We start from the raw sequence: 14,636 nt of genomic DNA, 5'->3' as shown, positions 1-14,636 counted from the left end.
AAGTAAAAGTAATGTAAGGGAAAAAATGCCATTAAGGACAAAAGCTTAGGCCGCGCCACAGGGGCCTATTGTGCACTACCCCACCTCCTCAAAAAAACATTTTTCTAAAGGCCATAATGACTATAATGTAATATTAAAATGTTAATGTTGAAAAATTTGGGTTGCACTAGGCTACCTGTTTCAGCCGCATATATGCCCATTAAAAATGAACGCATTTTAGTACAATGGAAATACATTAAAGAACCATATATGTGTACTACTGAGCATTAACGTGTTTCATGGAGCAGAAGATATGATGACTAGTTGCCTATAAGTATTGTAATGGTGCAAAAAGTAAAACTTCAGAGGAATGTCATCATTAACCTTTATTGGAATGTAAATGTACACCCAAGCTTAGCTGCAGGAATCTGTGAGAGCAACGGACAAAAAAATTGCTGTACCCAGGGCAGGCTTAGTAACAATTACCCTTGTATGGTTGTCTATATACAGGGGAGCACATAAGTTTTTCAGCCTGGTTCTCATATGAGAACCTGGAGATTTGGTTTGGTCCTCACACAGGCCATGGCATGTAGTGTGACCCATAAACTATAACTATAAAAACATTAATTAATAATAGTGATAATAATATTATTGCACTTCATTTATTTATTTTTTGTTTTTATATATATATATATATATAAATTAACTAACTAAAAAAAATAAACTAAATAATCAAGTGTGATAATACAAATGCAATTATTTCATAGTAAACCTAAAAATAAAATGTTAATATTTTTTATTATTATCATTATTTTTATTTTTATTTTCATCATTTTCAAACGTAAAATCAGCGAGCTTTTATTTTGGCGGGTTGCCGGCAAGTAAGTATTATGCGCTTCCGGGTTTAGCGCTGCTGATGGAATTGCGTCAGTGTATGAAATGTCACAGACAGTTTTGCTTTGAAAACGGCAGCAGGTAGCCTAGATTATGCTTTCAGTTTGGATAGAAATCTTATACAGTACAGTTTGTCGATCTAAAATGGTCAACCATGTCGGTACGCAAAAGCTCTGTCAAAACTTATTTACGCAGCGCATTTTTAATTTTGGTCGCGCATGCGGACCACTTATGTGCACCCCTGTCTATATACAATAAACATTAGTGCTGTTAAAATTAATGATTAATCCAAGTGATTAATAAACTCAATCCTGATACCTTCCTGGTTTGTACTATGCTCAATTCTATAGCTAATGGCAACAGTGACTGCGTTTACATGCGCACGAATATTGCGATTATTTCCAATAATCAGAGTAAGGACTTAATCGCATTTTGATGTTTACATGTCAAGAGCAAAGCTCTTACTCCCGTTTACATGCAATTTCAATTATTCTTATTATTCGCTAAGAATTGTGGTTAATTTTTTCACTGCCATTATTCACATACCCCACTGGACAGCACAAATGATGGACTCAGAAAGAGCAGTGTTACTGGTCGCCGTTTTAATCTATTTACGTCTAATGCATAATGATTTTGTATCGCTGTATTCCACGCTTTTTCGGCGCCATGATAGAAATATGATGGAATTTGTTTGCCTATACGCTGCCGTCGCGTTCTGTTCGTCCTTGCTGGATGAGGGTAAGGAACAGAGCAACCTGATCTCACAGAATTCCGTGTAATGTTCACGGACTTAACCTCCGAATCTGTGGTGGCATCACGGAATCGCCGAAAATTCCGTGATGGGCTCACAGAAGGCATCAGCCGTGGTCCATGCACGGATTCACTGGTTTCCGTGCGTGGAGCACGGCTGATGCCTGCCACTGACTTACATTGGTATCACTTCTGTGAGCCCATCACGGAATTTTTCTGTGAGTCCATCACAGAATTTTCGGCGATTCCGTGATGCCACCACAGATTCGGGTTAATTAAGTCCGTGAACATTGCACGGAATTCTGTGAGATCATGTTGGACAGAGACTGCTGGCAGCTTGTTGTGTTTTCCTCAGAATGCGATGCTTTCTTCCCTCCATCGTTTCTAATCTCCGTGTTATTACAGGTGCGTGTCACGTTATTCATATATGTCACAAGCGCATGCGCACTTTGGTCAGAGTGGCAATACTGCGATTAAGGTGTTTACATGCCTGTATATTCCGATTAAAATCGGCGTACGCCACCTATGTTAATACGATTATGCTTGCTGCGATTATGAGCTTAATCGTATTATTTAGATCGAAGTATTGCGTTTACATGAGGTAAAGCATAATCGCAATATCGCCAAAATCTCATTATAATCGCATTAAGAGGGTCCATGTAAACGCACTCAATTCTGACTTTATAAATTGCAATTGCGCATTTAAAGTGGTTGACAACAATAACATTTTCTTATTATGAGTGCTCAGCATACCCGGTTAAAAAAGTCACCGCTCACCACTAATATGTGTTTTATTTTATGTGTTTAATTTTTTTCAGTGTTATTTCTACACCACGTTTACCATTTCTAAAGCTATTATATTATATTATATTATATTTACGTAAATTCTGCGTGACTTCTACGTGCTTTAATGGATGCGAGCGCTGAACTGGAGCGGAGGAAGTCACCATGGAAACGGGGCGGCAGCTCAACTGTCAAACAGCTAAACGCCGTCTCTCACTGTTGTTTTCACTAATTTCAGGTAAGTTTAGTCTTTAAAATTACACAAATAGTACATACAAGTGTTCCTGACACATTCTTTCATGTAAATGACACGCTTTTTATAGAAATGGTTTAGTATCTTCGGAAAAAGTCCGTTAGCATCTCAACCGTAAGGCTAACTATAAGAGGTAAGGTAACGCTAACTTGAGGTCTTGTTTATGAGTCTGGGCTTTTAATGTCATCTTATGTGATGAGCATTTTTATATATGTATGTATAAAGGTTTTGCTGGCAATTTTTCAACTGATGAATGGAAGTAAGCTAATTAATTTAACCTAAAAGTATGCACTGTACAGTTAATCGGATACATCACTTACATAGAGCGTGAAAATGGGCTGAAACCACTGATCTTGATCTATATATAATGACCAGAGGCTGAAACTTAAAACAGGTTTTGAACTTTCATGGTAAACACATATTGATACTACTTGTTCTGTGATTTCAGAAGTGTCAGAAAAATCTCATAGAGATAATGAAAACACAGGTGATCTGAGAAAGCTTATTAATTAACTTTACATGCATCTTTCACAGTATATTTCGCCTATATCACCATGCATCTGTAATTTTCTTTTGCAAAATTTACGTGTATATGTATACATACATAGGTGTGTGTGTTTGCTTGTTAGTTATTTTAATGCCCAAACATAATTAACACTGTAAGAGCATTACTAAATAACTAAACCTAAAAATGTATTTTTTTTTTTGTGCATTCTGTAAATTATTCTTTTTATTTTCTGCATTTCACCTCTGCTATAGTTTATTTATTATAAACCTGGCATTGTATAACAAATATTGTTGACTCTATTGTTGATTATTTATGTTCCTAGATTCTTCTACGCTGATGGCTGTGCACTAGAGTTAGAGCGTATCTCCTGTTGAAGAACATCTTTAGACATTATGAGTCATATGACTAGTAAGTAATACCTCAAACATGCACTACCATTCAAAAGTTTAAGGGTCAGATTTGTCATGTATTTGAAAGAAATCTTTTATGCTCACCACTGCTGCATTTAATTGATTAAAATACAGTAAAATAGTAATATTGTGAAATTACCATTTTTTTAATAACTATTTTTTAATAACTAAAAAGTGATCAAAGCTGAATTTTCAGCATCATTACACCAGTCTCCAGGGTCACATTATCCTTCAGAAATCATGCTTAGCGAAAACAAGAATAAATTACATTTGACATTATATTCACATAGAAAACAATTATTTTAAATTGTAATAATATTTTCACAACATTACTGTTTTTATTTATGATCAAATAAATGCAGTCTTCTTGGTGAACATGAGACTTATTTCAAAAACAAAAAAACTGACCACAAACTTTAATAACACAAGGGATTCAAATATTAGTCCATTTATTCTTATAAAGTGCAAGAAGCTCTTAAAAATATTAACGTAAATAGTCATTTTTTCCTCTGGTGATTTGTAATGTATACCCAGAATGCAATGCACAGTGACATAGATTCTCATTCTCTATCTCCAAGCTTCACGCTCTCACACCGTGTCTACAATGGATGCGACAAAGCAACTGTTGAAAATCATTTGAACTTTGTGTCAGTACGTCATAAATAGAAGGAGGCATCAGTTTACTGTCGGGGATTTGTTGTGTCGCACTGCATCCTGTGTAGACAGCATCACTGATTTTAATAGGTTCTATTGTGCTTTGTTGCACCGTCCGGTGTAGACATGGTGTTAGAACTCTTATTAAATATTGTCACATATGATGTATGTATGATGCTACTTATCATTGATATCATTGATATCAATCTTTTCTATTTCAGAGACTGAAAATAATCGATAAACCAAAAGGTAATTGTAACTTATTTCAAGAATAATAATAAGAATAACAAGAATAAATAAAAGTGCATCTGTGACTTATTATTGCTTATTTTTCAATGGGTTGAAAGTTCTCATTAAACACTGTGCTTTCTTCTCATCTTTGTGCATTTTCAGAATGCTGTGCATATTTATGAAACACATTTTTTAACGTTAACTTTTTAACATCATAATATTAGTTGTCTTCCTTCTCTTTTAAGAGTTTAGCTTCAACCCCAGTTAAGCAGACCTGAGCAGCTGATCAAGGATCACCAGAAACTCTGCAGAACGTTGGTCCTCCATGCCCAGGACTGGACACCAGTGTTGTAAGTCATCAATCTACAAGTCATCCTGCCTCTCTGAATTGTCATGTTCAGAACATATTGCAGGAGATCTCAACATTGTCTCTCAAGGTCCACTTACATGCAGAGTTTTGCTCCAACCTAGTGCACTGCACATGAACAAACTAAATCCCAAAGTATACTTCGTTTTTGTACACACCAGTGTGTAGTGAGCCACTGTGCTTACCAATGCCTGAATTTGTGTACACAATACATTAATTTACAACCTAGTGAATTATGAAGCTGATTGAGACGCACCCTCTGTATGACAGTGGATCTTGAGGGCCAGAGTTGAGAACCCCTGATATACTGATTAGTTGATAATCACTCATGAACAATGAGTACACTTTTTAATTTGTACAGAAATATGTAACATTTGATTCATATTCAGTGATGCTATTATCTTTTATTCCTTTTTGTTTGTGTGTCAATCACAGCTACATAAGACCAAAGGCCATTCAGCCACAGGTCACTAAATCTTTTGCTGTGTAAGTAAATTTTTTTGAATGTCAAACACATTCTCAGTATTTATATTCGGTTCGGTTTTTATAACTGTTTTAGCGTCACCGTTCTGGTATGGTTCTTATGTACTATTCTTTTAACATTTCAGCAGCTGACTTTTTTTAGTACTTGCATAGTAATTTTAATTGGACCACATTTGCGATGCATATATAGCATGGCTCCAGACTGACTTTTGAGAGCAGTGGTGAGTTCTACAGATGGTGGTGCCAGAAGCAGATTTGGTAGCGCTGGGGGTGGTGTGTGGGGGTATTCAAAATAAAGTATATTGTTTTGCATTAATAAGTGTAGTTACTAGTAATATTACACATCTATTTCTTGGTAATGCACATTTGAAAGTAAAGCACTGAGCTTTAGTTGGAAGCACAAAATGGAGCATGCCTTCAAACATTTAAGGCTGCTAAGATGGCAGAAATAGAGGGAGAAGTGGCAGAGTGTTTAAAACATGCCCCGCATAAATGTATAGGACCAAAAAACCTATGGGTAATTATTTGCATGCAATATGTATATAAAGTCTATGCATAACTAAGCATTGTCTTATGTGCTCTTATTTTAAGATTGACGTACCCAGAGCAGAAGATGACGATGAGGTAATATTCTTTTTCTTACTTCTGTTTTCATAATGTTAGGCCGGATCTGGAACCTTTTGCTTGCAAGCCACATAGGCAAACTTTTTCAGTGATTACTTAAGTAAAACATTTATAATTCATAACTGATGCCCACTTCCACTTGTCTAACACAATCTCAAATTTCATACATTTCAAGATTTGAATGTCGGCAGTACATGAATGTACGAACTGTGAGTTTTTAGGGTGGCAGATGGTGGGTGGGTGTATTTTTAGGGTGGCCACCCTTGTTAGCCCACTGGCATCACTAGAAGAATACAATGAATTTAATAAATTTTGGATGCACTGTAAAGAGATAATTTGATTTAATCAACAAAACAGCATGATCATTCATCATGACCACTTTTGAATGTTAGTTTCTAGAAATCTATAGATTTTAGAATATAGAGATAAATTTTAAGATCAGATTAATTAAATAATAGACAAATGTATTAAACTGAAGGACAAGAGATGTGAGTGAAAAGATATTACAAATATTTCAGTAAGGACTGTTGTGATATTAACACTGAATTTACCACTTGCATGTGAAAAGTGATTAAGATATTTGAGCCAAAGCATTAAGGAAAAAAGGGGGCTTTTTGGCTCTGCCAGTTGAAAAGTTTCTGACCATTTAGACAATGGGTCTCATTCACTAGTAATTGCGTGGATTGTTTCGTATTTGCACGAACAGGAGGCGAAAAAATCCCGATCTCATGAAAGTACGTTAATAGCACGATTTTATGTTTATATTTGACATGCTATTTATATGCAGAAATGTCTATAAGGGAACAACCTTTCCTTTGCAACATTTCAGGCTTTACAGCGCTCTCCTCAAACATTATGAAAATAATAATAATAATAACTTTTGCCAACCTATTTAAGTTCTGCACGTTATCAAACAAGGGCTTAAATATTTTAGCCTATACCAAATTGAGTTCTCTTTCTCTTTCTCTTTTGCCTCTTCTTGCAGCGAAATGGTTTAAAAATAAACCGAATGTGTAAACTGGCAAGACAAAACATGCAGCACGTGGCCGTTGCCAGGGTTTGAAAATTAGTCTGGGGTGTGGTTAGGAATTGTGCTATAATAACATACAACTTATATCTAAGCACTTTAAAAGAGACAGACATAGATGTTTGTGAAAGATGTTTTGTCTGTATTTTGAGGAATGAGCATTGTTAAATTATATAAGAGGTGTATATTTTTATCAGGTGTTTAATATTCATGTAACAATACATATTACTGTTATAGTTTTCATAAATAACCATTGTTATATAGATGATAACTTTGTCTAGTGCTCTTATGAATGTTGTTAGCATGTCTGTGAAAATGTAACTACAATAATCAAACATTAATCTCGTTTGAGTTTTCCCTCTTTCCCTCACTTTCCTTTGCTTAGCTTATAAAAGCACCGAGCGCATTTTACTTTCACTTTTAAATTAGCGGCAATTCGGCATTAACAACAAAATACAACGTAAAACATAGAACTTTTATTAACAAAACGAATAAAAATACACCATGTGATATGCCTAATATAAAATAAGGAATAACTTACACAAAGTTTAAATTGGTGTACAAAACTAAAAATCAGTGAATGAGGAACAAATAATTACGGAAGGTAGAACGTTTATTAGCAAAACGAATAAGAAAGTTTGGAGGCATGGACGGCATACACCTTGATGTAAAATAATGAAAAAAATACATAAATAGACAGTTTAAATAAAATAAAAATCAGCAAATACTGTGGAACCAAATAAATGAGAAACGAATGTTAAAAAAAAAAACTTCCATTAATCTGGCAGAAGTCAACAGGCTTTTCAAAATACAAAATATTTTTATAACAGGTGCTTTTACATTTCGTTTAGAAACTCTTCCGCCATCGTCGTCTTTTTCAACCTTCTTGTCGGTCAGCTCGACTCACTCTCCTCACGTGATAAATAAAATCTGATCTGTGATGCGCGACTGTCGTTCGTGCAACGCGCTGCATTGAGCAGCCGCGTTCAGTTTTAATTGTAGTGTCCTCTAGCTGAACTAAATTATTTTTATTACTATATATAAAAAACAACCTGATCTCACAGAATTCCGTGTAATGTTCACGGACTTAATTAACCCCGAATCTGTGGTGGCATCACGGAATCGCCGAAAATTCCGTGATGGGCTCACAGAAGGCATCAGCCGTGGTCCATGCACGGATTCACTGGTTTAACACCAGCGCTGCATCGGACCACGTAAAAAGAGTGACTCCGATGCAGTTATACTTTCACTGGAGTACCTGACCCCACCCCTACCCTAAACCTACCCAGTTCTGAACAATAATGATGACGATAAATTATCGCGTCGGCATATTTAAAGTGTTGAACCAGTGGATCCGTGTGTGGAGCACGGCTGATGCCTGTCACTGACTTACATTGGTATCACTTCTGTGAGCCCATCACGGAATTTTTTCTGTGAGCCCATCACGGAATTTTTTCTGTGAGCCCATCACGGAATTTTTTCTGTGAGCCCATCACGGAATTTTCGGCGATTCCGTGATGCCACCACAGATTCGGAGGTTAATTAAGTCCGTGAACATTACATGGAATTCTGTGAGATCATGTTGATAAAAAAAATAAAAAAAATCAAATCAAAACGACGGTGCCGCGGTGTTCAACTGACGTAACCGGTGTTGCAGCTTATCACCGGTATCACCGCCAACACCGTCTATCGCAGCAAGCCTATTTCTTACGTGCGATATTACCAGGTGCTGTCCATGGCTGTGGTGCTGAATTGGCTGTGCCCGCGCCCGCCGCGCCCGCGCCCGCCTCACTCACAATTCTCGCAGCATCTCGCAGCGGTCATTTTCATACCACTGGTGCTAAACAAGCTTGCAAACACTCTAATTATACATGCAGACATTCATATGAGGAGTTTTTTTTTTTTAAACGTTTCTTTCCAAATGTTAATGTTTTGTAGGTAAAGAAAATATACACAATTAGTTTTTGCACAGCGTTTCTTTCTTTCCTGTTTGTTTGTTTTAGACTTTGTTAATTTCTGGAAGAATCTTGTGCATTTTGTTTGACATAAATCGGCGCCCATGGACAGTTGTAGCCTACTGATCACAATATTTTCCCATTTCCACACACACAAACACAAACATTTGGCCTGTTTGTATTTTGGTACTGTTTTTACATTTTTTTTAACGTTTCTTTCCAACGTGCAGATTACGTTATTTTAATACCTGAATACAACGTCTTTCAAAAGTTGCAGTTTGGTCTGGTTTCGTTTTGGTCGTAGACAAACGTGATATTTACGTTTTTTTTACTACTTAAAGAGAACATTCCAGGTTGGTATTTTTACAACGTTTTTAAAACGTTTTATTTTGGTTACGTTATTTTAAAGTATTTAAAAAACGTTTTTAAAACGTAGTATTGCAACATAGCTAATTGCAACCAAAATACGTAAATAGTTTTAAACAGCCATTCAAGTGAACAATTTTTATTTTTGAACATGAAAAAAACTACCTAGGTCCAGACCTCGGTGACATCATAGCTCGCTATACAGGCATGGTTAAAAATTATAAACTTTAACTCTGTAATGGTTACATTTTGCAAGTAATCCGTGTGCCGAACTGTGGGACCCGGTCCGTCGATCACGGATCAAAACTGCGATCCGTTTAACCCCTAAATTATATAATGTGATGAATATGTAAGTCGTGTTGAGATTAAATATTAATTTAAGACTGCACTGAGTAAGTGTTTTTTTTTTTTTCGTAGGCCTACATGTTTCAGTTGTTTTTATAGTTATTTTCATAAATTTTGAATATAATTTTAGAAGGAGATTTTAGGAGAATCAACAAAATTTGTTCGTTAAAAACGTTCGTTCGTTTCATTTAATGCACAAATTAGTCCTTAGTGAATGAGACCAAATACTTTTGGGGCGTGCTTTAATCTAGCAAGTCTATTTACCACAACAGTCGATAATAACCATGACAAACTTTTTTTATTCTTCTTTAACAGACGCAAATTGGACAGATACACTTTCACATTGTTTCACAAATTAATTGTTTCACTGAGGTGATGAACTGAGACAACTGGTAGATGCAAACCGCTGATTTTATTGCAATGATTTGAATTTCAGTCTCCCTGCCTCTTCGACTCTGACAGTGACTGAATACTCTTTTCGCCATCTTGTTTTTATTTAAATATAACTTTGTATTAGAATCTTTGTATCGTATATAATTCTTTCAATTCCTTAAAATATTCTGTCTCAAAATAGTCTCTGTCTTAAATGATTAATCAACATTGTTTTTTGTTCATATTATTTATGTGATTTTATCATAACAGATGTGTGTATCATATTGTGTTGCATTAATAAACCAATCAATCCACTGATGTTGTAATTAATACGTTAAGTAAATCAACAGATTCTTTACTATGTTTGAACAAATATGTGTACTGTGTTTTAATAAATCGATCAACTGATAACTTTGTTTTGTCGAATGATGTTTCAGTGTTTTAACGGGTCTCAGATAGAACTGTACTAAACTGTACTAAATTAAGTATAGTTTAAAGTTTTTTGTGATTGCTGGGATGTTCTTTTTATTCGTTTCTAAAAACATGTATATTGCCTATAGGCACGTTAAATATCCAGTAAATATGCAAAAAACCTAGCCAATGTCCAGAAAGTACCACATATGACGTGGTATTTATGTTTTTAGAACGTGCCTAGTAATGTTAAAACAACGTAAAAAAAAAACGTTTTCGCAACGTTGTGAAATTACGTATTTAAAACTTTAAAAAAACCCGACATCTGTCATATTAAATACGTCGGGGAAAAACGTTATCACAACCTTTTCACAACGTTAAAAAAATGTTTTTACAACATTTTTGTGTTTGCTGGGGGGAAGCTACATTTTATTATTTCCAACATTAAAGCTCTTGAATACGACAAGCTCGTAATCACGACTTCATAATTGGGAAATAGGAAATTTCCAATAGCACGTGAAGGCTGCATTAATTAGGTCAACCGGAACCGGGAACACTTCCCAAAACACCTGATTGTTACATCGTTAGAAGAATGGCATCTATGCTAATATTAGTTTGTTTCTTTCTTATTCCAAGGTCACCGTAGCCACCCAGATCCAGTCCGTATCCAGATCAGATGGTGGATCAGCACAGATGACCTCTACAGCCCTGAACGACAGCGGAGACCAGGACAACTAGATGAGCCCCAGAGACTGATCCCCAGTGAAGACCCTGTCTCCTAGACGGCCATCGGGACAAGACCACAGGAACCAGATGAGTCCTAGATTTAAACTGCTGATTTTGTCTGGCCAGAGGAGAATGACACTATTTCGACACACTATTTCCCCATCTAAATAATGTAAATCTGATGTAAAGCCACCCAGCTTTATGCCAAGCTGATGTAAAACTGCTTTGACACAATTTGCATTGTTAAAAATGCTGTACAAATAATAGTGACTTGACTTGACTGTCATGCTCAATGACATGAGCTCAGGTCATTGATTGGCCGAATTTAGCACGTGACTATCACGTAAAGGCTCTTGCTATCAAGTTGTACTATTATTATTGTTATTTTAGCAGATAAGTGATCTATAAGTGTTTTGTTTCATACTATTCAAGGATTCATAGAATAATGCTTGTTTTACCTCTTTTTTACATCACATAAAACAATAAAATAATTATTTCTAGCATATGGAAGCAAGTATACAAGTATTCACACAAACTGAACTTCTGTTCAATAACATTAAAACTTCCCGAGTCACAATGAGAGACAGTTTCAAAAGAGCATATATCACTTTAATTTATTTAAATGCACTTTACAGTAAATGTGTTCAATATTTTTATATAACTGTGAATTTATTGTTAATTTAGTGCGGTTACTTTTTTAAAAGAAAGAAACAAGGAAAGAAAGAAATATATTGGTATGGTATATGGAATGGAAATAATCAAGTAGAAATAAATAATATATTGGCTAACAAACTACACATAATTGGCCATTTCTTGTAATGTCAATAATATTCAATGCTAATATTCAGTACTATGTAATTGATTGTGATTAGTTTAATTATTAATTTGCATATCATGTAATTAATTCATTAATTGTCAGGCCCAATGTTTTACTCTACAACAGAACATTCAGGTTTAAACATTAAATAAATATTCAGAACTTTCTATTTCCATATTATTATCCACTGGACTATAAACATTAATTATTAAAATGCAAAACATTATACTGAAGTTATAGCCCTAGCAGATGGGTTCTTAAAACATAAAGCTGTGTCTGGCCCATACGTCTCAGGCTGGTGGTTTGAGTCCAGGATCTGTGCAACATGATCAACATGGTTCATTAAAAAAAACAAAAAAGCATTTAAAATTTCATAATTTTTTGTGTGATCCATTGGCTCACCTGATGTGACAGATGTGACTTAATTTCTGTGTCAGCATATGCCACAAAATGGATTAATGTGTAGATTCTGAAACAAAAGAACATAATCCATCAAAAAAACGTCTCTCTGTCAGTAATCGTGATTTAATTCTTGTGTGTATGTTTAGTTACCTGTGGTAAAGCATTCCAACAAACTGCATTAACAGCAGTACTGCGAAGCTCAGTAGAAACATCAGTGCGATTGGATCTAGGGAAAACACTTCTGTTGGGTCATAAGTCCCATTGGGATAGATTTTTGGGATCTTTAAGGAGGCTGAGTCACCAATCGCCTGAAGGAAGAAAGTTGCCACCACCCAAAGTGCATTGCAGAAGAAAAAGGCAAATGTAACCTGTATGGAAAAGGAAAGCAAAACAGCATGAAAACAAATCTCTACTGTTCAAGAGCAAATACTTTAGACAAGACCACATACTTTATTTCTTTTGCGTACCTTATTTTGGAAGTTCTCTCAGATCATCAGCAATTTTTTCCTGTTGTTCTTTATTCTCTTTAAGAGGTTCCAGATATTTCTTCTGCAGTTCTCTCCAGAAATCTATTTCATCCTGCAACATGTGAAAAAAAAAAGAGGAATAAAAAACATAATATTTAATAACTAATATCTAATCAGCAACTCATAAAACGCATGACATGGTCAAAAACATTTAAAGTATACAGTTGACATATCTGCAGCTACAAAAGGTTCAAGTTAGAATGACCAAAAATGACTGTGAAAAAAAAACAAAAAAAAAACATGTATACACAAAAATACATGGCTGCTTTTGAATAAGACAATAAAAAACAACTAAATAATAAATAAATCATATTTAAATAAAATTTTATATTACACATACAGGTGCTGGTCATATAATTAGAATATCATCAAAAAGTTGATTTATTTCTCTAATTCCATTCAAAAAGTGAAACTTGTATATTATATTCATTCATTACACACAGACTGATATATTTCAAATGTTTATTTCTTTTAATTTTGATGATTATAACTGACAACTAAGGAAAATCTCAAATTCAGTATCTCAGAAAATTAGAATATTGTGAAAAGGTTCCAATATTGAAGACACCTGGTGCCACACTCTAATCAGCTAATTAACTCAAAACACCTGCAAAGGCCTTTAAATGGTCTCTCAGTCTAGTTCTGTAGGCTACACAATCATGGGGAAGACTGATGACTTGACAGTTGTCCAAAAGACGACCATTGACACATTGCACAAGGAGGGCAAGACACAAAAGGTCATTGCAAAAGAGGCTGGCTGTTCACAGAGCTCTGTGTCCAAGCACATTAATAGAGAGGCGAAGGGAAGGAAAAGATGTGGTAGAAAAAAGTGTACAAGCAATAGGGATAACCACACCCTGGAGAGGATTGTGAAACAAAACCCATTCGAAAATGTGGGGGAGATTCACAAAGAGTGGACTGCAGCTGGAGTCAGTGCTTCAAGAACCACTACGCACAGACGTATGCAAGACATGGGTTTCAGCTGTCGCATTCTTTGTCAAGCCACTCTTGAACAACAGACAGCGTCAGAAGCGTCTCGCCTGGGCTAAAGACAAAAAGGACTGGACTGCTGCTGAGTGGTCCAAAGTTATGTTCTCTGATGAAAGTAAACTTTGCATTTCCTTTGGAAATCAGGGTCCCAGAGTCTGGAGGAAGAGAGGAGAGGCACACAATCCACGTTGCTTGAGGTCCAGTGTAAAGTTTCCACAGTCAGTGATGGTTTGGGGTGCCATGTCATCTGCTGGTGTTGGTCTGCTGTGTTTTCTGAGGTCCAAGGTCAATGCAGCCGTATACCAGGAAGTTTTAGAGCACTTAATGCTTCCTGCTGCTGACCAACTTTATGGAGATGCAGATTTCATTTTCCAACAGGACTTGGCACCTGCACACAGTGCCAAAGCAACCAGTATCTGATTTAAGGACCATGGTATCCCTCTTCTTAATTGGCCAGCAAACTCGCCTGACCTTAACCCCATAGAAAATCTATGGGGTATTGTGAAGAGGAAGATGCGATATGCCAGACCCAACAATGCAGAAGAGCTGAAGGCCACTATCAGAGCAACCTGGGCTCTCATAACACCTGAGCAGTGCCACAGACTGATCGACTCCATGCCACGCCACATTGCTGCGGTAATTCAGGCAAAAGGAGCCCCAACTAAGTATTGAGTGCTGTTCCAATAGTCAGTGTAGTCAGCCACCAATTGTGCAAGTTCTCCCACTTAAAAAGATGAGAGAGGCCTGTAATTTTCATCATAG

The 14,636-nt window shown here is 35.9% G+C and overlaps 1 protein-coding gene and 1 long non-coding RNA gene across 2 annotated transcripts in view; one reads left to right on the top strand and one right to left on the bottom strand.

Annotated features, from left to right (window-relative positions):
- Window positions 1–2,096: 2,096 nt before the first annotated feature.
- On the top strand, window positions 2,097–11,857 carry LOC131524738 (uncharacterized). The gene is made up of 6 exons (XR_009267061.1): window positions 2,097–2,644; window positions 3,490–3,575; window positions 4,453–4,480; window positions 4,708–4,812; window positions 5,904–5,936; window positions 11,049–11,857. It is a non-coding gene; the product is annotated as an uncharacterized LOC131524738 (long non-coding RNA).
- A 50-nt stretch (window positions 11,858–11,907) lies between these two features.
- The window catches only part of LOC131524737 (chitin synthase chs-1-like), a 55,950-nt gene continuing 53,221 nt past the window's right edge, over window positions 11,908–14,636 (bottom strand). The window contains exon 19 of the mRNA XM_058752027.1: window positions 11,908–12,271. Coding sequence (XP_058608010.1) covers window positions 12,179–12,271 — 93 coding nt within the window. The 3' untranslated portion in view covers window positions 11,908–12,178. The remainder of the gene's footprint in view (window positions 12,272–14,636) is intronic.

This window comes from Onychostoma macrolepis, chromosome 18 (genome assembly GCF_012432095.1).
Source record: "Onychostoma macrolepis isolate SWU-2019 chromosome 18, ASM1243209v1, whole genome shotgun sequence".
Taxonomy (NCBI): domain Eukaryota; kingdom Metazoa; phylum Chordata; class Actinopteri; order Cypriniformes; family Cyprinidae; genus Onychostoma; species Onychostoma macrolepis.
This window is presented reverse-complemented; position numbering and strand designations above follow the sequence as displayed.